Source organism: Podarcis filfolensis (genome assembly GCF_964270895.1).
Source record: "Podarcis filfolensis genome assembly, chromosome: 1".
NCBI lineage: Eukaryota > Metazoa > Chordata > Lepidosauria > Squamata > Lacertidae > Podarcis > Podarcis filfolensis.
The window spans coordinates 123266739-123288628 of NC_139604.1; the positions used below are offsets into that span (position 1 = coordinate 123266739).

The 21890-nt window shown below is 52.7% G+C and overlaps 1 protein-coding gene and 1 long non-coding RNA gene across 4 annotated transcripts in view; both read right to left on the reverse strand.

The window, feature by feature from the left end:
- Window positions 1–21890, reverse strand: part of LOC310766010 (uncharacterized protein) — a 776685-nt gene that overhangs the window by 751747 nt on the left and 3048 nt on the right. The window contains exons 3-5 of one of the 3 annotated variants that reach the window (XM_083621730.1): window positions 20435–20508; window positions 19741–19789; window positions 14850–15176 (exon numbers count right to left, since the gene is read on the reverse strand). In XM_083621730.1, the coding sequence (XP_083477856.1) occupies window positions 15164–15176; window positions 19741–19789; window positions 20435–20508 (136 nt within the window). In that variant the 3' untranslated portion in view covers window positions 14850–15163. Of the gene's footprint in view, window positions 1–14849; window positions 15177–15687; window positions 16534–19740; window positions 19790–20434; window positions 20509–21890 lie in introns of those variants that run through there. The other 2 variants (XR_014549920.1, XM_083621729.1) reach the window with 2 other exon arrangements.
- LOC310766600 lies at window positions 5862–9650 on the reverse strand. The gene is made up of 2 exons (XR_014550275.1): window positions 9502–9650; window positions 5862–7205 (listed from the first exon to the last, which is right to left on the reverse strand). It is a non-coding gene; the product is annotated as an uncharacterized lncRNA (long non-coding RNA).

A 21890-nucleotide genomic window follows, 5' to 3' on the forward strand; every position in this document is an offset into this window, starting at 1 on the left:
AAATATAATATTCTTAGTGGATAACTGAAAACAGTATTGTGGGAAGTTTGAATAATATCCTGAAAGAAGGGAACATTCCAAATACCTGGAAAGAAGCATATATTACGATTTCATTACTGAAGAATAATTACAAGTTGTTTGCTGATATTTTGACCAATAGATTAAAAAGTATCTTAAATGAGCTAATCCATAAAGATCAAGCAGGTTTTATTCCTGGTTGACAATTGAAAGATAATGTTAGGAATATAGTGGACATAATTGAATACTTGGAGACCAGGAACGAGACCAGGAAAAAGCTTTTGAAAGAAAATTTGAAAATGATGGGAGTAGGGGAGGACTCTTTTGAGAGGAATAGGAGTTATATATTCAAAGCAAAAAGCGAAATAGATATCGAACAAAACTTTGACTAAGAGCAGCCTTTTCTCCTCTCACGGAGGGAAGAGCCCCCTTCCTTAATAGGGCGAACAACCTCCTCTTCTCATGGGAAGTGCTATTCCTTTCCTCCTGGTGCAAGCAACTCATGGGAATAACAGCCCACCCTTCTCTCGTGGGGAGAGCTGCCTCCTTCTCTTCCGAGTTGAGCAACCTCCTCCTCTCATGGGAAGAGCTATTCCTTTCCTCCTGGTGCAAGCAACTCATGGGAATAACAGCCCACCCTTCTCTCGTGGGGAGAGCTGCCTCCTTCTCTTCCGAGTTGAGCAACCTCCTCCTCTCATGGGAAGAGCTATTCCTTTCCTCCTGGTGCAAGCAACTCAGGGGAATAACAGCCCACCCTTCTCTCGTGGGGAGAGCTGCCTCCTTCTCTTCCGAGTTGAGCAACCTCCTCGTCTCATGGGAAGAGCTATTCCTTTTCTCCTGGTGCAAGCAACTCAGGGGAATAACAGCCCACCTTCACTCACGGGGAGAGCTGCCTCCTTCTCAACCGAGTCGAGCAGCCTCATCCACTCACGGGAAGAGCAGCCTTATCTCCTCTCATGGAGGGAAGAGCCCCCTTCCTTAACAGGGGGAGCAACCTCCTCGTCTCATGGGAAGAGCTATTCCTTTTCTCCTGGTGCAAGCAACTCAGGGGAATAACAGCCCACCTTCACTCACGGGGAGAGCTGCCTCCTTCTCAACCGAGTCGAGCAGCCTCATCCACTCACGGGAAGAGCAGCCTTATCTCCTCTCATGGAGGGAGGAGCCCCCTTCCTTAATAGGGGGAGCAACCTCCTCGTCTCATGGGAAGAGCTATTCCTTTTCTCCTGGTGCAAGCAACTCAAGGGAATAACAGCCCACCTTCACTCACGGGGACAGCTGCCTCCTTCTCTTCTGAGTTGAGCAGCCTCATCCTCTCATGGGAAGAGCAGCCTTTTCTCCTGAAATATACTCAGAGTCGAGTGTGGATTTCATGCTCTTTATTCAGCTCCTAGTAGCAAGAAAGTTCCCCCAAAACATCTGCTTTATATACATTATTTACACAATGGGCCCCATGTGATTGGCTAATTCTGGGATTCTCCTGTAGGCCAATCAGGCTGCAGATTCACTTCCATCTGAAGCTGGATTCTGACTGCTGCATTCTGAATGCTATTGTTCTAGGTCCAATCAGACTGCTGTATTTTGGATCCTATTCAACTCAGTACATAACAGCCCTCCCCTTTAAGTTCCAGTCCTGCCCGGGAGGTTGCATTCATAGTCCTCAAGGTACGCCGGCGGCCTACGTGTGCGTTGCGGCCTGGGGTGTTCCCTGGTCTGGGGTTCAGGTTCTGCTTGTTCTGAGGATGCTGGCTGTGATGGGGCCGTTTGGTCTGGCGCAACCAGCTCACTCAGTCATGGCTCTGGTTTTGGCGTCATTTTGGCCTCACGGGTCGTCTCTGTATTTACTGATTCTGCCTCCCCTGCTGGCCCCTCCTGCTCTACGGGCCTCACTGCCCTAATGTTCCGTTGGGACTCCTCTGACCTGTCCTCCTCCTGGTTTTTTCCCGGGAATCATCGCCGTAGCTGGTTGCAGTGGCAGCGCCAGCATTGCCCCCCCTCCGTTAGTACCTCGTACGACACGGGGCCCGTGACCCTGGTGACTGTGGCGGGTACCCATGCAGGGCCTGCCCCAAAAATCTTTGCATACACTGGGTGCTGGGCCATGAAGGTCCGGGGGTTCCTGCCTTCCCCCACCACTGCCTCATCCTGAGCTCTGACGGGGTGAAGGTGGTCCAGTCTAAATATGAGGTGCCGGCCCATTAGTAGTTCAGTGGGGTTCCGGCCAGTCGTTGAGCTGGGGGTGCTGTGCTGTGCTAGAAGGAATGTGGCAAGGCAGTATGCCCAATCCCCTTGCGTCATGTAGCGGAGGGTGTCCTTGGTGGTCCACACCATGCGCTCTGCTTGGCCATTGGTGGCAGGGTGGAATGGTGCAGAGCAGACGTGGTGGATGGTGTTCTGCGCTGTGAAGGTCTGGAATTCTCCTGACATAAATGTGGTTCCGTTGTCTGAGATGACAGTGTCAGGGAGTCTGTGGGTTGCAAACAGCCTGCGTAGTACCTGGAGGGCTGCGGACGTAGAAGTGGACGGTACTAGTGTGACTTCCAGCCATTTGGTGTAGGAGTCCACTACTATGAAGAATGTTTTCCCCTGAAAGGGGCCAACGAAGTCCACGTGCAGGCATGACGATGGTGCTCGGGCGGGCTCCCAGGATTGGAATGGGGCCCTTGGGGGATCTGGGTGGGATTCTTGGCAGGCCTAGCAGTGTTCGACCCAGGCCTGTATCTCTCGGTCAATCCCCAGCCACCACACATAATGCCTGGCGAGGCCCTTCATTCTCACTACCCCGGGTGTGTCTCATGTAGGGCTGTGAGGACCCTTTTGCGGAGGGGCTGGGGAATGACTTCCCCATAACAGGTACCCTTTGTGGCCCGACAGTTCATGTTTACGGGTTGTGTAGCCTGCGAATTCTGGCCCAGGGCTGCTGTTGGGCCATCCTCACCACACCCAGTCCAGGATCCGATAGATGACCCTATCTTTCCTGGAATGGTGTGCAACTTCTTGTGCCTGAATGGGGTGGTCAGGGAGCAGCTCCAGGATCATAACCTCTTGTGCGAGTGCTGGGCTGGGGCCTGTTTCCAGTAGTAATAGCCTGCTGAGGGTGTCCGCGTGGCCCATCACCTTCCCAGGGCAGTGAATCAGTGCATACTGGTAGCCGGCAAGGAAAATTGACCACCTGAGGATGCGAGGAGACAGCACTTGGGGGGGTCTGCTTTTCAGCGGCAAACAAACCAAGCAACGGCTTGTGGTCAGTCTCCATGGTAAAGAGCCGTCTGTACAAGAAATCATGGAATTTTTTTACTCCTTTCACGATTGCCAGACCCTCCTTGTTGATTTGCAAGTAGTTCTGCTCGGCTGCGGCGAGTGTCTGGGAAAAGTATGCCACCGGCACCTCTCTTCCATCTGGGAGTTGGTGTCCCAGGACAGCACCGATGTCGTAGGGCGAGGCGTCGCATGCTAGCACCACCGGCAGCCTCTTGTCGAAGTGTGCCAAGACTGAGTTTGAGACGAGCAAGTCCTTAACTGCCTGGACTGCAGCCTCCTGGCAGTGCCCCCATACCCAAGGAGCCCGCTTGTCCAGGAGTCTGTGTAGGGCTCCTCTACCGCCGCCTTATGGGGAAGGAAGGCATGGTAGAAGTTCAATAGTCCCAAGAAGGCCTGAAGTTCAGTCTTGCCCTTGGGCTTGAAGTTCAGTCTTGCCCTTGGGCTCTGGGGCATCACAAATGGCCCGTACCTTGACCCCAGTCAAGTGGACCCCCTCTGCGTCCACCATAAATCCCAGAAAGTCCACCTGAGGCACACCGAGTAGACACTTTTCCCGCTTCACCTTGAGACCCGCCATCTGGAAACGGTGCAGAACGGTGCAGAGGCAGTCCTCAAACTCCTCTGGCATGGGCCCGGCAATCAATACATCATGGAAGAAGGGGGTGCCAGGAGAGAGTCCATTAGATTCTGGAATATGCCTGGTGCCACGCTGACATCGAATTGCAGCCGCTTTACCTTGAACACTCCTCTATGCATCACAATCGTCTGTGCCTCTGCTGTGGCCTCATCCACTGGCAACTGTTGATAGGCTTGGGCAAAGTGCAGCTTGCCAAAAAAAATTGACCCAGCCAGGGTGGCAAAGACATGGCTGACCACAGGCACTGGGTATGTGTGGGCCGCGAGGGCCTTGTTTATGGTACATTTGTAGTCTGCACAGATGCGGACCGAACCATTAGGCTTGACGGGTGTGACAATCGGGGTTTCCCAGGGGGCATTAGGCACAGGATCCAGCACTCCTTGCTCCACGAGCCGGTCCAATTCCTCATATATACGGGGTTTGGGACCCCTACTAGGGCACAGTTTCCTTAAGGCCCTTGCCGAGATTATGGATAGAGTTGAACCCGTGCCAAGCTCCATGCGGCATGGGGCCCCCTCTATCTGTACCACTACATAGATTTTCTCTATGTTGGGGCGGGGCAACTGGTATACCTGGCAGTCTGTGATCTCCATCGAGTTGCATTGGTGCGTTGAGCCCCAGGACCTGGGGCTCTTGGATCGGTCATCTGATGTCTGGCGTCAGTGTTCGGATTTTCCACACTGCCTACACTCTGCATTGCGGAAATGGCAGGTTCTGCTCTCGTGATTCTCCCCGCAGCTTGCACAGTTCACACCTTCTCGTCGAGGCAGCTGTGGTCTGTGCGCTGCTTGAGTGCACCTCCCTGTTGGATCCTGAGTTGTCGGTGGGGTCTTCATGGTGGACCCTCAGTTGGGACGGCAGGTTCGCCCATGCCTCTTGTGTCGACCTCTCGGCAGCTTCAGTTGCCAAGTCCTTCTCCAGAGCAACGTGGAACGTTCGGTCCTTCTTGGTGTAGAGGCGTCGTTGCAGCTTCTCATCCTTCAGACCAACATTGAGGCGGTCATGAAGCATGTTCTCCAATTCTGAGAAGTTGCAGAACCGGGCGGCTTGGCGGAGGTAGGTCACATACCCAGTTATGGTTTCTCCAGGGGCATTTCGACAAGCCACCACTGAGGGCTGCAGCGAGAAGTGCCCCTTCAGCCGTTCCATTATTGTTTTGTAAGGAACAGTAGTGACGTCTTCAGGTGCAAGGAGAGCCCAGGCAATTTCGAACGTCTCATCTCTGCAGACGCTGAAGAATATCACCCTCTTCTTGGCGTCGTTGGTGACCCCTTTGGCTTCTAGGTGAAACTGGAGACGTACGTTTCCCAGTCTCGTGATGCTGGGTTGAATGGTGAGAAGTTGCTGATCATTGCCATTCTGGGTTCCTTGGGGCCCAGAGCTGAAGCCTAGAAGTCAGCTTCCTCTCACGGGGAGAGCAGCCTTTTCTCCTCTCGTGGACGGAAGAGCCCCCTTCCTTAATAGGGGGAGCAACCTCCTCGTCTCATGGGAAGAGCTATTCCTTTTCTCCTGGTGCAAGCAACTCAAGGGAATAACAGCCCACCTTCACTCACGGGGAGAGCTGCCTCCTTCTCAACCGAGTCGAGCAGCCTCATCCACTCACGGGAAGAGCAGCCTTTACTCCTCCCATGGAGGGAAGAGCCCCCTTCCTTAATAGGGGGAGCAACCTCCTCGTCTCATGGGAAGAGCTATTCCTTTTCTCCTGGTGCAAGCAACTCAAGGGAATAACAGCCCACCTTCACTCACGGGGAGAGCTGCCTCCTTCTCAACCGAGTCTAGCAGCCTCATCCACTCACGGGAAGAGCAGCCTTTTCTCCTCTCATGGAGGGAAGAGCTCCCTTCCTTAACAGGGGGAGCAACCTCCTCCTCTCATGGGAAGAGCTATTCCTTTTCTCCTGGTGCAAGCAACTCAAGGGAATAACAGCCCACCTTCACTCACGGGGAGAGCTGCCTCCTCCTCTTCCGAGATGAGCAGCCTCATCCACTCACGGGAGGAGCAGCCTTTTCTCCTCTCATGGAGGGAAGAGCCCCCTTCCTTAATAGGGGGAGCAACCTTCTCCTCTCATGGGGAGAGCTACTGTATTTTTCGCTCCATAAGTGGCACTTTTTTCCTCCTAAAAAATAAGGGGAAATGTGAGGACATCTTATGGAGCAAATGGCACTGCGCAGACAGATAGAGCTGCGCAGCACCCTTCAGCGAAGTGGGAGGAGGAATGGAGCTCCTTTTGTTCCTCCTCCCACTTCGCTGAAGTGGCGCTGCGCAGCTCTCCCTCTCTGCGCAGCACCTGTGCTGCAAAGCTGGAGGAGGAACAGAAGGGACTCCTTCTGTTCCTCATCTGGCTTCACGGCGACGCACCTGTACTGGAAGCCAGAAGAGAAACAGAAGGGTCTCCTTCTGTTCCTTCTCCGGCTTCGCTGAAGGGGCGCTGCGCAGTTCTCCCTCTCTGCGCAGCGCCTCCCCTATGAAGGAGAGCTGCTGCGTGGAGAGAGAGAAATGTGCTGCACGCCTTCAACGACGCACCTGTTATGCGAAGCTGGAGGAGGAACAGAAGGGAGTCCTTCTGTTCCTTCTCCAGCTTCGCTGAAGGGGCGCTGCGCAATTCTGTCTCTGTGCAGCGCCTCCCTTGTGAAGGAGAGGTGCTGCGCGGAGAGAGAGAAGTGCGCAGTGCCCCTTCAGCGACGTGCCTGTTCTGGCTTCTGCCTTAGCCGTGCACAGCCTCTTCAGGCAGGGGGAGCCTTCATCTTGCTGCCCTGAAGGGGCTTGGCGCTGTTATCCCAGAAGCCAGAACAGCCACACGGTATCCCAGAAGCCAGATCCGTCTTGCAGTTCTGGCTTTTGGGATTCAGAATAATTATTTCTTGTTTTCCTCCTCCCAAAACTAGGTGCGCTTATAGTCTGGTGCGTCTTTTGGAGCGAAAAATACAGTATTCCTATTCTCCTGTTGCAAGCAACTCACGGGAATAACAGCCCACCTTCACTCACGGGGAGAGCTGCCTCCTTCTCAACCGAGTCCAGCAGCCTCATCCACTCATGGGAAGAGCAGCCTTTACTCCTCCCATGGAGGGAAGAGCCCCCTTCCTTAATAGGGGGAGCAACCTTCTCCTCTCATGGAAGAGCTATTCCTATTCTCCTGTTGCAAGCAACTCATGGGAATAACAGCCCATCTTCACTCACGGGGAGAGCTGCCTCCTTCTCAACCGAGTCCAGCAGCCTCATCCACTCACGGGAAGAGCAGCCTTTACTCCGCCCATGGAGGGAAGAGCCCCCTTCCTTAATAGGGGGAGCAACCTCCTCCTCTCATGGGAAGAGCTATTCCTTTTCTCCTCTCATGGGAAGAGCTACCTATTTTTCGCTCCATAAGACACACTTTTTTCCTCCTTAAAAATAAAGGGAAATGTGAGTGTGTCTTATGGAACGAATAGGACTGCGCAGAGAGGTAAAGCTGTGCCCCTTCAGCGAAATGGGAGGAGGAACGGAGCCTCTTCTGTTCCTCCTCCCGCATCACTGAAGGGGCACTGCACAGCTCTTCCTCTCTGTGCAGCGCCTGTCCTGCGAAGCCGGAGGAGGAACAGAAGGGACTCCTTCTGTTCCTCATCTGGTTTCGCGGCGATGCCCCTGTCCTGGAAGCCGGAGGCGGAAGAGAAGGGTTTCCTTCTGTTCCTTATCCAGCTTCGCTGAAGGATCGCTGCGAAGTTCTCCCTCTCTGCGCAGCGCCTCTCTTGTGAAGGAGAGGCGCTGCCCAGAGAGAGAGAACTGCGCCGCACCCCTTCAGCGACGTGCCTGTCCTGCGAAGCCGGAGGAGGAACAGAAGGGACTCCTTCTGTTCCTCATCTGGTTTCGCGGCGACGCCCCTGTCCTGGAAGCCGGAGGCGGAAGAGAAGGGTTTCCTTCTGTTCCTTATCCAGCTTCGCTGAAGGATCGCTGTGAAGTTCTCCCTCTCTGCGCAGCGCCTCTCTTGTGAAGGAGAGGCGCTGCCCAGAGAGAGAGAACTGCGCCGCACCCCTTCAGCGACGTGCCTGTCCTGCGAAGCCGGAGGAGGAACAGAAGGGACTCCTTCTGTTCCTCATCTGGTTTCGCGGCAACGCCCCTGTCCTGGAAGCCGGAGGCGGAAGAGAAGAGTTTCCTTCTGTTCCTTATCCAGCTTCGCTGAAGGATCGCTGCACAGTACTCCCTCTCTGCGCAGCGCCTCTCCTGTGAAGGAGAGGCGCTGCCCAAAGAGAGAGAACTGTGCCGCACCCCTTCAGCGACGTGCCTGTCATGTGAAGCCGGAGGAGGAAGAGAAGGGACTACTTCTGTTCCTCCTCTGGCTTCGCGGCGTCCTGGAAGCTGAAGGAGGAACAGAAGGGTCTCCTTCTGTTCTTTCTCCAGCTTCGCTGAAGGGGCGCTCCACAGTTCTCCTTCTCTGCGCAGCACCTCTTCTGTGAAGGAGAGGTGTTGCACAGAGAGAAAACTGTGCATCGCCACTTCAGCAACGCGCCTGTCATGCAGAGCCGGAAGAGGAACAGAAGGGACTCCTGTTCCTTCTCCAGCTTCGCTGAAGGAGCGCTGTGCAGTTTTCCGAGGGAGAACGGCACAGCGCCCTTTCAGTGATGTGCCTGTCCTGGCTTCTGCCATAGCCGTGCACAGCCTCTTCAGGCAGGTGGAGCCTTCATCCCGCTGCCCTGAAGAGGCTTGGCGCGGTCATCCCAGAAGCCAAAACAGCCACACGGTATCCCAGAAGCCAGATCCCTCTTACTGTTCTGGCTTCTGGGATTCAGAATAATTTTTTCTTGTTTTGCTCCTCCCGAAACTAGGTGCACCTTATGGTCTGGTGTCTCCTTTGAAGTGAAAAATACGGCATTCCTTTTCTCCTGGTGCAAGCAACTCAGGGGAATAACAGCCCACCTTCACTCACGGGGAGAGCTGCCTCCTTCTCAACCGAGTCGAGCAGCGTCATCCACTCACGGGAAGAGCAGCCTTTTCTCCTCCCATGGAGGGAAGAGCCCCCTTCCTTAATAGGGGGAGCAACCTCCTCGTCTCATGGGAAGAGCTATTCCTTTTCTCCTGGTGCAAGCAACTCAGGGGAATAACAGCCCACCTTCACTCACGGGGAGAGCTGCCTCCTTCTCAACCGAGTCGAGCAGCCTCATCCTCTCACGGGAAGAGCAGCCTTATCTCCTCTCATGGAGGGAAGAGCCCCCTTCCTTAATAGGGGGAGCAACCTCCTCGTCTCATGGGAAGAGCTATTCCTTTTCTCCTGTTGCAAGCAACTCAAGGGAATAACAGCCCACCTTCACTCACGGGGAGAGCTGCCTCCTTCTCTTCTGAGTTGAGCAGCTTCATCCTCTCACGGGAAGAGCAGCCTCTTCTCCTCTCATGGAGGGAGGAGCCCCCTTCCTTAATAGGGGGAGCAACCTCCTCGTCTCATGGGAAGAGCTATTCCTTTTCTCCTGTTGCAAGCAACTCAAGGGAATAACAGCCCACCTTCACTCACGGGGAGAGCTGCCTCTTTCTCTTCTGAGTTGAGCAGCTTCATCCTCTAACAGGAAGAGCAGCCTTTCCTCCTCTCGTGGAGGGAAGAGCCCCCTTCCTTAATAGGGGGAGCAACCTCCTCTAATGGGAAGAGCTACCGTATTTTGCGCTCCATAAGAGGCACTTTTTTCCTCCTAAAAAATAAGGGGAAATGTGAGTGCGTCTTATGGAATGAATGGTGCTGAGCAGAGAGGTAGAGCTGTGCAGCACCCCTTCAGCGAAGCAGGAGGAAACCCCTTCTGTTCCTCCCCCCGCTTAGCTGAAGGGGTGCTGCACAGCTCCCCCCTCTCTGTGCAGCGCCTTTCCTGCAAAGCCAGATTAGGAACAGAAAGGACTCCTTCTGTTCCTCCTCTGGCTTAGCGGCGACGCAACTGTCCTGGAAGCCGGAGGAGGAACAAAAGGGTCTCCTTGTGTTCCTTCTCCAGCTTCGCTGAAGGGGCGCTGTGTCGTTCTCCCTCTCTGCGCAGCGTCTCTCCTGTGAAGGAGAGGCCCTGCCCAGAGAGAAAGAACTGCGGGTGCCCCTTCAGCCACGCACCTGTCATGCGATGTCGGAGGAGGAACAGAAGAGACTCCTTCTGTTTCTCCTCCGGCTTCGCGGGTTCTGGAAGCCGGAGGAGGAACAGAAGGGTCTCCTTGTGTTCCTTCTCCAGCTTCGCTGAAGGGGCGCTGCGCAGTTCTCCCTCTCTGAGCAGCGTCTATCCTGTGAAGGAGAGGAGCTGCACAGAGAGAGAACTGCGCAGCTCCCCTTCAACGACGCACCGGTCATGCGAAGCCGGAAGTGGAACAGAAGGGATTCCTTCTGTTCCTTCTCCAGCTTCGATGAAGAGGAGCTGCAGAGTTTTCTGAGGGAGAACTGTGCAGTGCCCTTTCAGCGACATGCCTGTCCTGGCTTCTGCCTTAGCCGTGCAAACCCTCTTCAGGCAGGGGGAGCCTTCATCTCGCTGCCCTGAAGGGGCTTGGCGCGGTTATCAGAGAAGCCAGAATAGCCACACGGTATCCCAGAAGCCAGATCCCTCTTGCAGTTCTGGCTTTTGGGATTCAGAATAATTTTTTCTTGTTTTCCTCCTCCCAAAACTAGGTGCGCCTTATGGTCTGGTGCGTCTTTTGGAGCGAAAAATACGGTATTCCTTTTCTTCTGGTGCAATCAACTCATGGGAATGAGAGCAGCCTCATCCACTCACGGGAAGAGCAGCCTTTTCTCCTCTCATGGAGGGAAGAGCCCCCTTCCTTAACAGGGGGAGCAACCTCCTCGTCTCATGGGAAGAGCTATTCCTTTTCTCCTGGTGCAAGCAATTCAGGGGAATAACAGCCCACCTTCACTCACGGGGAGAGCTGCCTCCTTCTCTTCCGAGACAAGCAGCTTCATCCTCTCACGGGAAGAGCAGCCTTTTCTCCTCTCATGGAGGGAAGAGCCCCCTTCCTTAATAGGGGGAGCAACCTCCTCGTCTCATGGGAAGAGCTATTCCTTTTCTCCTGGTGCAAGCAACTCAAGGGAATGACAGCCCACCTTCACTCACGGGGAGAGCTGCCTCCTTCTCAACCGAGTCGAGCAGCCTCATCCACTCACGGGAAGAGCAGCCTTTTCTCCTCTCATGGAGGGAAGAGCCCCCTTCCTTAATAGGGGGAGCAACCTCCTCGTCTCATGGGAAGAGCTATTCCTTTTCTCCTGGTGCAAGCAACTCAAGGGAATAACAGCCCACCTTCACTCACGGGGAGAGCTGCCTCCTTCTCTTCTGAGTTGAGCAGCCTCATCCTCTAACGGGAAGAGCTACCGTATTTTTCGCTGCATAAGAGGCACTTTTTTCCTCTTTAAAAATAAGGTGAAATGTGAGTGCGTCTTATGGAATGAATGGTGCTACGCAGAGAGGTAGAGTTCCGCAGCACCCCTACAGCAAAGCGGGAGGAGGAACAGAGCCCCTTCTACGCCTCCTCCCGCTTTGCTGAAGGGGCACTGCAGAGCTCCTACCTCTCTATGCAGCGCCTGTCCTGCGAAGCCGGGTTAGGAACAGAAGGGACGCCTTTTGTTCCTCCTCCGGCTTTGCGGCGACGCGCCTGTCCTGGAAGCCGGCGGAGGAACAAAAGGGTCTCCTTGTGTTCCTTCTCCAGCTTCACTGAAGGGGTGCTGCGCAGTTCTCCCTCTCTGCGCGTCTATCCTGTGAAGGAGAGGCGCTGCACAGAGAGAGAACTGCACAGCTCCCCTTCAGCGACGCACCTGACATGTGAAGCTGGAAGAGGAACAGAAGGATTCCTTCTGTTCCTTCTCCAGCTTCGAGGAAGGGGAGCTTCGCAGTCCTCTGAGGGAGAACTGCGCAGCTCCCCTTCAACGACGCACCGGACATGCAAAGCTGGAAGAGGAACAGAAGGGACTCCTGTTACTTCTCCAGCTTTGCTGAAGAGGAGCTGCAGAGTTTTCCGAGGGAGAACTGCGCAGTGCCCTTTCAGCGACGTGCCTGTCCTGGTTTCTGCCTTAGCCGTGCGCAGCCTTTTCAGGCAGGGGGAGCCTTCATCTCGCTGCCCTGAAGGGGCTGGGCACGGTTATCAGAGAAGCCAGAATAGCCACACGGTATCCCAGAAGCCAGATCCCTCTTGCAGTTCTGGCTTTTGAGATTCAGAATAATTTTTTCTTGTTTTCCTCCTCCCAAAACTAGGTGTGCCTTATGGTCTGGTGCGTCTTTTGGAGCGAAAAATACGGTATTCCTTTTCTTCTGGTGCAATCAACTCATGGGAATGAGAGCAGCCTCGTCCACTCACGGGAAGAGCAGCCTTTTCTCCTCTCATGGAGGGAAGAGCCCCCTTCCTTAATAGGGGGAGCAACCTCCTCCTCTCATGGGAAGAGCTATTCCTTTTCTCCTGGTGCAAGCAACTCAAGGGAATAACAGCCCACCTTCACTCACGGGGAGAGCTGCCTCCTTCTCAACCGAGTCGAGCAGCCTCATCCTCTCACGGGAAGTGCAGCCTTTTCTCCTCTCATGGAGGGAGGAGCCCCCTTCCTTAATAGGGGGAGCAACCTCCTTCTCTCATGTGAAGAGCTATTCCTTTTCTCCTGGTGCAAGCAACTCAGGGGAATAACAGCCCACCTTCACTCACGGGGAGAGCTGCCTCCTTCTCAACCGAGTCGAGCAGCCTCATCCTCTCACGGGAAGAGCAGCCTTTACTCCTCTCATGGAGGGAAGAGTCCCCTTCCTTAATAGGGGGAGCAACCTCCTTCTCTCATGGGAAGAGCTATTCCTTTTCTCCTGGTGCAAGCAACTTTTGGGAATAACAGCCGACCTTCACTCACGGGGAGAGCTGCCTCCTTCTCAACCGAGTCGAGCAGCCTCATCCTCTCACGGGAAGAGCAGCCTCTTCTCCTCTCATGGAGGGAAGAGCCCCCTTCCTTAATAGGGGGAGCAACCTCCTCGTCTCATGGGAAGAGCTATTCCTTTTCTCCTGGTGCAAGCAATTCAGGGGAATAACAGCCCACCTTCACTCACGGGGAGAGCTGCCTCCTTCTCTTCCGAGACAAGCAGCTTCATCCTCTCACGGGAAGAGCAGCCTTTTCTCCTCTCATGGAGGGAAGAGTCCCCTTCCTTAATAGGGGGAGCAACCTCCTTCTCTCATGTGAAGAGCTATTCCTTTTCTCCTGGTGCAAGCAACTTTTGGGAATAACAGCCCACCTTCACTCACGGGGAGAGCTGCCTCCTTCTCTTCTGAGTTGAGCAGCTTCATCCTCTCACGGGAAGAGCAGCCTCTTCTCCTCTCATGGAGGGAAGAGCCCCCTTCCTTAATAGGGGGAGCAACCTCCTTCTCTCATGGGAAGAGCTATTCCTTTTCTCCTGGTGCAAGCAACTCAGGGGAATAACAGCCCACCTTCACTCACGGGGAGAGCTGCCTCCTTCTCTTCCGAGACAAGCAGCTTCATCCTCTCACGGGAAGAGCAGCCTTTACTCCTCTCATGGAGGGAAGAGTCCCCTTCCTTAATAGGGGGAGCAACCTCCTCCTCTCATGAGAAGAGCTATTCCTTTTCTCCTGGTGCAAACAATTCAGGGGAATAACAGCCCACCTTCACTCACGGGGAGAGCTGCCTCGTTCTCTTCTGAGTTGAGCAGCTTCATCCTCTCACGGGAAGAGCAGCCTCTTCTCCTCTCATGGAGGGAGGAGCCCCCTTCCTTAATAGGGGGAGCAACCTCCTCCTCTCATGAGAAGAGCTATTCATTTTCTCCTGGTGCAAGCAATTCAGGGGAATAACAGCCCACCTTCACTCACGGGGAGAGCTGCCTCCTTCTCTTCCGAGACAAGCAGCTTCATCCTCTCACGGGAAGAGCAGCCTTTTCTCCTCTCATGGAGGGAAGAGTCCCCTTCCTTAATAGGGGGAGCAACCTCCTCGTCTCATGGGAAGAGCTATTCCTTTTCTCCTGGTGCAAGCAACTCAAGGGAATAACAGCCCACCTTCACTCACGGGGAGAGCTGCCTCCTTCTCAACCGAGTCGAGCAGCCTCATCCACTCACGGGAAGAGCAGCCTTTTCTCCTCTCATGGAGGGAAGAGTCCCCTTCCTTAATAGGGGGAGCAACCTCCTTCTCTCATGTGAAGAGCTATTCCTTTTCTCCTGGTGCAAGCAACTTTTGGGAATAACAGCCCACCTTCACTCACGGGGAGAGCTGCCTCCTTCTCAACCGAGTCGAGCAGCCTCATCCTCTCACGGGAAGTGCAGCCTTTTCTCCTCTCATGGAGGGAAGAGCCCCCTTCCTTAATAGGGGGAGCAACCTCCTTCTCTCATGGGAAGAGCTATTCCTTTTCTCCTGGTGCAAGCAACTCAGGGGAATAACAGCCCACCTTCACTCACGGGGAGAGCTGCCTCCTTCTCTTCTGAGTTGAGCAGCTTCATCCTCTCACGGGAAGAGCAGCCTCTTCTCCTCTCATGGAGGGAGGAGCCCCCTTCCTTAATAGGGGGAGCAACCTCCTTCTCTCATGGGAAGAGATATTCCTTTTCTCCTGGTGCAAGCAACTCAGGGGAATAACAGCCCACCTTCACTCACGGGGAGAGCTGCCTCCTTCTCTTCTGAGTTGAGCAGCCTCATCCACTCACGGGAAGAGCAGCCTTTACTCCTCTCATGGAGGGAGGAGCCCCCTTCCTTAATAGGGGGAGCAACCTCCTTCTCTCATGGGAAGAGCTATTCCTTTTCTCCTGGTGCAAGCAACTCAGGGGAATAACAGCCCACCATCACTCACTGTTGGACTTTACATTCTTGGAAGAGTTTGAATTCCAACAGATATTGGGGTAGTTGAAGTCACCCATGGCTACTCTATGTCTCCTTTCATAATCTTTGGTAATCTGCTGTAGGAAGGCATCACCCACGTGTTCAGTTTGGCTTGGTGGTCCTTAGCAGACACCCACAGGAAAGTCACTGTTTTTTTCTCTCTCCTCCAGTTTTCATCCAAATACTCTCAATACGCCTTACAGGCTTCAGGTCATGGATTTCTTCACATATAGTGCTACTCCTCCTCTCTTCCTGCTTGGTCTATTGCTTCTGTACAGGTTTTACCCCTCAATTTCCACATTCCAGTCATGAGTCTCATTCCACCAGGTTTCAGTAATGTCTGTTAGATCATATTTGGTATCCTCTATTTAGAGTAGGATTTGCTTCACTTGTTTCCTGTTCTCTGTACATTAGTAGAGAGACAACTGAAACCACAAGTCATTCTCTCCAGGTATTTGCTTCTTGAAATTTCTTGTCCTTTTAACAGGTTTCTGTAGTATCACATCTGATTCCTGTGCATGAGTGAAGCTCTTATCCCCAGTACCAGGTGCCCCCCTCTTGTCTGTAGTGTTGTATCCCTCATCCTCAGGATTTAGTTTAAAGCTCTGCTGATCAGGTTCCTGAGCCTCTTTGCTATGACCTTCTTGCCAATGGCTGTGAGGTGCAATCCATCTCCTGCCAGATGTCCTTCCTCAAGGAAGCAGAGACCATGGTCCAAGAAACAAAACCTGTTCAGACAACTCCACTTGTGCATCCAGTGCTTTATTTCCAGTATTTCCCACTCTCTTCCTGGGCCACAACTCTTCAACAGGAAAGAGTGATGAAACAAATTGTCTGTTCCCCAAGACCCTTCAGCTTCCTGTGCAGCGTCTGATAGTCCCTTGCTGTATGTTGGAAGCTATGCCTGATAATTCAGAAGGAAGGGATTGTGGTCAGTGGTCTCTATAATACGTGGCCACTTCTCTGTCACATCGTGAATCCTTGCAGCTGGAAGACAGTACACCCCCTGGGACACCCTGTTACCTTCACCAACTGCTGCCTCTGTCCCTCTCAGTAGGGAGTCACCTATTACCACCAAATGTCTCCTCCTCTTCTGGCCAGTGGCAGAAATTGTTCTGCAAACTCTGCCAGCTCAGTGACACACCACAGCTCCAAACTGTCCTTTTGTGTGTCACCTCCCTCCAGCGGTTCATTTCCTGCAATGGGTGATCTTCCTTCTCCCTTGGGGCACTCCACTTCAGTTGCTGTTGCAGGAGACTTCACTCTTCTCTAACGAGATATTCCTCGTCTTGTTCAGTAGTCGGGCTTCAACTTGCTGGACCTTCTCTTCCAGCAAGGCAACCAGCTTGCACTTACTGCTGGTGTACTGTGACACATTCTCAGGAAAGAAGACCGTTATGGCACAGGCATTGCCAATCTCCCTGAAACTGATGGCTTTCCTCTTTTTTCCATTTCTCAGATGTGCCCTTCTAACATCTCAGTTCTTCTGTTAGTTCCTTATGCAGTCACACCTGGGTTGTTGTTGTTGTTGTTGTTGTTTATAGCCTCCCACCTTTCTTTCCTGTTGGAAAAGTCTGCCTTTGTGCCAGCAAAATTTGTGCCATTAAAGAATGCCCATCCATCTTAAACTCCCCTTTTTTGAATATTTCTGACTGCGTAATCTCACCCTGTAGTTCCTTAAACTTTTTGAAATCAGCCTTCTTAAAGTCTAGAGGGTATGCCCAACTACACTCTGCTTTCCCTTGAAACCCAGGAGCACACAATCACTTCCTCCCAAGTCTCTTGGTGCTTCCAACTCATCAATCAGTTCCTCTGTGTTGGTGAGGACCAGGTCCAAGAGAGACGATTCCCTTGCTCCTGCTTCCAGCTTCTGGGAAATGAAATTGTCAGTGAGGCAATGCAGAAATCTGTTGGACTTTACATTCTTGGAAGAGTTTGAATTCCAACAGATATTGGGGTAGTTGAAGTCTCCCATGGCTACTATACTGTATACAGTGGTACCTCGGGTTAAGAACCTGAGGTACCACTTTAGCTAATGGGGCCTCCCGCTGCCACCGCATCACCGCTGCACGATTTCTGTTCTCATCCTGAAGTAAAGTTCTGAACCCGAGGTACTATGTCTGGGTTAGTGGAGTCTGTAAGCTGAAGCGTCTGTAACCTGAAGCATCTGTAACCCAAGGTACCACCGTATCTCCTTTTAGAATCTTTTGTGATCTGCTGTAGGAAGGCATCACCCACATCTTCAGTTTGGCTTGGTGATCTTTTGCAGACATCCACAGGAAAGTCACTGTTTTATCTCCTCCAGTTTTCATCCATATACTCTCAATACGCCTTCCAGGCTTCAGGTCATGGATTTCTTCACAAGTGTACACATATAGTGCTACTCCTCCTCTCTTCATGCTTGGTCTAAAGCTTCTGAACAGGTTTTACCCCTCAATTTCTACATTCCAGTCATGAGTCTCTCTACCAGGTTTCAGTAATGTCTGTTAGATCATATTTGCCATCCTGTATTTAGAGAAGGATTTGCTTCACTTGTTTCCTGTTCTCTGTACATTAGTAGAGAGACAACTGAAACCACAAGTCTTTCTCGACACGTGTTTCCTTCTTCTAGTTTCTTGTCCTTTTAACAGGTTTCTGTAGTCCAACATCTGATTCCTGTGCATTTATAAATTTTGTATTAAACATAAATCATACACAATCCAATTCTGAGTTCCCCATTCTCCCCCCATCCACCCCCACCCCGACTTCCCTCAACTTCCTCTTCCTGGTTTTTGATAAATACAATACTGCTGCTTACAATCTTTATCTTAACTCTATAGTCTTTAATCTAATCACCTTCTTTTTAACTTTTTATGTCATTGCATTAAAAGTCCTTGTCCTTATTAAATACTTTAAAACCTTATTCCTTATCTTATATCTTTTTTTTTAGTTGTGATTGCTCAAATCCTGCTAATGAGTCTGTTTCTTTACAATATTTCTTCATATATAAAGGTAAAGGTAAAGGGACCCCTGACCATTAGGTCCAGTCGTGACCGACTCTGGGGTTGCGGCACTCATCTCACTTTATTGGCCGAGGGAGCTGGCGTACAGCTTCCGGGTCATGTGGCCAGCATGACTAAGCCGCTTCCGGCGAACCAGAGCAGCACAAGAAAATGCCATTCACTTTCCCGCTGGAGTGGTACCTATTTATCTACTTGCACTTTGATGTGCTTTCGAACTGCTAGGTTGGCAGGAGCAGGGACCAAGCTCACTCCATCGCGGGGATTCGAACCGCCAACCTTCTGATTGGCAAGTCCCAGGCTCTGTGGTTTAACCCACAGCGCCGCCCGCGTCCTTCTTCACATATAGTATACCATATTGCTCCCCTCCAGTCCTTTTGTGGAAGAGGCTCATGCCTCAGTTGATGATTGCTGGGTCCAGGTCTGTTCATATGGGGAGCAGGGCAGTAGCTAGGGGGTGGTGAGGTGGTGCCCACAGGGGCACAGGTGAGGGGGGTGCAAAATCAGCTGCCGATGCCCTCCGATGGGTGCCCTGCCCTGCCAGCGCTCCCTGACCACAGCTGGGTGGCAGCTGATCCCAGTTGTACTCCTGCCCCATGGTCCTCCTGGCAGCCAGGCAGCGCAGCTGGACTGGCAGTGGGCAGCCTAGCAGGGGAGGCTGTGCGTGCCTCAGGCCCCATCCCGTTTTGCCATGAGGCAGTGGCTCTGCCTCACCCAAACCTTGCTTGGGGGAGGGGCCAGGAAATTCCACCAGCCATGGCCCCTGATGCTGCCCAGCCCACCTCCCTGCCTCTCCATCATACTAATCTCTCAGATGGCAGAAATTCTTCCTCAGGGCAGAAGCGCCTCCTTAGACAGCAGAGGAAACTCCTCACAGGCTTTCCCACATTGGGAAATAGCCATCTGAATGTGTTAGGTCAGCTACCCTGGCTACACACCACAGAGAGGCAGAAGTATTCCCTCACTTTGAGAACAGCCAGAACATGCTCACTCCCCTTTCTGTTCCTTGCCCTGGAAAACTGTGATGGCTTGGGATTCAGACTCGGATGCTGAACCTGAGGGATCCCAGCCTGCACAGGATTCCCCGCCTCCAGAACCAGCTGAGCCGGGGCTGGGGCATGAGCCTGAAGGGTCCTCACCTGTGCTGGATCCTCAGGTGCAGGCACCAGCTGAGCCTGCTCTGGCTCCTGAGGTGATGGAGGACCCATTGCCTGCAGGTGCTCCACTCTCAGCCCCGTCAGGGGAAGCTGAGGTTGCTTCTGGGTCCGGTAACCCTCCAGCCTCTCCAGAGCTGCAGAGGCTCAGGACAGAGAGGCGGAGGGAACTAAGTTCCCGCAGGAGGAGTGCTTGCCTCCAGGCCAGGAGAGATGAGTCACCTGAGGATCGGGGCTGCCCTATGCCTTGGGGCAGATAAAAGCTGGCCAGCCCCAGTCCCAAGTTGCGGGAGCAACATTGTTGGTTGCTAGTTCCTGCCTGAACCCTGTCCTGCTTTCCTGCCTGAGCTCCTGACCCGCCCTGGCTCCCTGCTTGCATGTCTGTCCCTGACTTCAGCCGACTCCCTGCCCTGCACCCAGCTTCAGCTTCTACGGACTGCCTCCTTGTTGCACCTTTGACCACGGACCGGACTTGGACCTTGCCTCTCGGGTAACCCATGGGACCAGCACAAAACCAATGAAGAACCATTTGGGGATGCCAAAGTTTGGCCTCCCACAGTGTGGGGAAATATATCTTTTGGGCCTGATTTGTTAGTCTGTATAAGAAACTGCTGAGATTCTTGAATATTGAAGCTGAGCACAGGTGTCTCTTATTAGGCCCTTCAAGCTTAAGACTAATGAGAGTCGGGTGATGGGAGAGGCAAGTGCTCATTATCTGGCAGGTTCTACCAATTAAGCAATATGATTGGTCATACCAGGCCTTATGATTCCAGTCAATTTTGCTTAAACTCGGGATTTGGGCTGTTGTAAGACAGCTGTGGGGATGCAAAGGAGGCAACAAAGCATGCCTTCAATGCAGCCTTCACTACCACCAGGTAAGCTCAATGATGAGCGCTCACCAGTGTTTGGTTGCATTCACTTACCTTCCACTTACCTTCTCTGATGTAAATAGAGACATCCAGTGGCATTCTTCTAGAAAAAAGAGGTGCTGGGATGCAGCATGAAACCTCCCTCGTTCTCTGAAAGGGTCCGGAAATGATTTCCGGTGAGTTCCGGCCAGAAAAAAGCCCCAGGAGAAGCCTCACTCCATTCCCTCCAACATCCCTCCAATGATAATAGGGACGTACCAACAAACCCTCCACAATTTCTCTGAAGAAGCAGGCCATTCTGGTATCAAATGAGAAACTGGGATGGCTTCTGTAAATCCAGAACCATCCCAGGAAAATAGTGTATGCATTTAAGTCACCAATTGGCTTCCGCATCCTAGACTCTGAAGTATGTAAATGTGGCATATTTGTGTGCGATGCCTGAGCATGGGAGGCACTTAGTGCTGGCAGGAGCCAAAGGATTTTTCTGCTGCAGCTGATGACCCCAGGAGCAAGCAGGCCATCCACAGAGGAGGGAATCCCTTTCTGTGGGTCTAACTGAGCCACCTTGGGCTTGAACCATCTGCCAATGGTTATTGTGGTGCTCTGCTCCAATTGTCCCTCTGGGGGGGTTGGGAGGGAATCTCGCCTCCTGCTCCTAACCCACCCATGTGGAAGCAGCAGCCTGTTCCAGCTACAGAACAGGGATCTAGGCTGGGTGGACTGTGGTTGACAAAGGAAGTGGACTTACTGTGGTTCTTCTTGAACATGCACTGATAGAAGAGAACAGTCAGGACGCCCAGGAACGGCAGGTGAGAGGCAGTTCTGCACAAAGAGGGCAGAAAAGAGGGGAATGTCAGGAAAAGGGCAAAAGTGCCAATCCCAGCAGGGTCTGGAAAATGAGCTAACACGTGTGTGTGTGTGTGTGTGTGTGTCTTTTAAGTATTGGGCTCTGCCTTCCCAGGTCTACCTGGAATGGCAGTTCAATTCTTGGTACCACAATTTAAGAAGGATACTGATAAACTGACTTTACCTTCTGTAGAACCCATCGAAACAGACCCACATTGTGCAACCGTGGAGCCGAGGCAGATTTTGAGCAGTTTGCCCAGTTCCTCCACACTGGGCGCTGAGCCTAGGGGATGCTGCAGGGCGTCGTAGTGAATTGAGCAGAATGGAGGGCGAGAGATGGGGGACACTATTGAATTTTGGCCTTGCACAGGGTGCTGCTGAAATGGGAAAGACCAAGGTCCGCCTCTGAGGGGAGGCAGAGGTCCTCCCTGCTGGCTTTAAGGTGAACTAAAGACAGTTAACTGAAGGAGTCTGTGCTGCCAACTGATCTCAGAATCAGTTCAAAGCAGGCATCTGGTTGCCAGGGAAACAGAATTCCACAGGATTCCACATCCCTCTGTGGAGCCAGAGCCTGGCCAAGGACTGGCCAATGGACTCTGGGCTCCAGGACTGCTCTGTCTCCCAGGCCCTTGTCACCCCTTGAAGGGAGATTGAGCCACACGCGTGGATACCAACAATTGGGGCTGGGGAGTATGAAAGGGAGGGACATGGGAACAAGCAGCAAGGGGATTGTGGTTTAAATGCCCTTTTACAATAAATAAAACCTCCTGCTTGTCCTCAGGGATGCTCAGTAATGGTGAGGAATGAGGAACTGAGCTTTTTAGGGGAGTGGGGGACAAGCCCTTGTCTTAACAAATCCCTGCTGTCAACTTCTTCATCCTGCTGCTCTCCAGATGTTAAGCCAAGCAGAATGAACAAAGGGATGGGAAGGTTGCAGCGTTTTAGTTGCAGGAAAAAGCGAGGAAGAGGCAACAGGACAGACCTTTGCAAAATGATGCCCAGCATGGAGAAAGTGCACAGAGAAAAGTCTTTCTCCCATTTTCATGACACCAAAAGCTGAATTTTGGAAGATACACGAGAGAGAAAAGAATGTTCTTCTTTGGGCAGTGCAATGGTAAACAGTGAAACTCTCTCCCTCAGGAGGCAGTGATGGCCAACAACTTGGATGGCTTTGAAAAGGGATCGGAAAAGTTCATGGAGGAGGCTATGGAGGGCTACTACCCAGAATGACTATGTTGTTCCTCCATAGTTGGAGGCCACAATGCTTTTGAAGACCATAGGAAGGGGGAGAGCTATTGTGCTGGGATCCCGCTTGTGGCTTCCCATTAGGGCATGTGCTTGGCCACTGTAAAAACAGG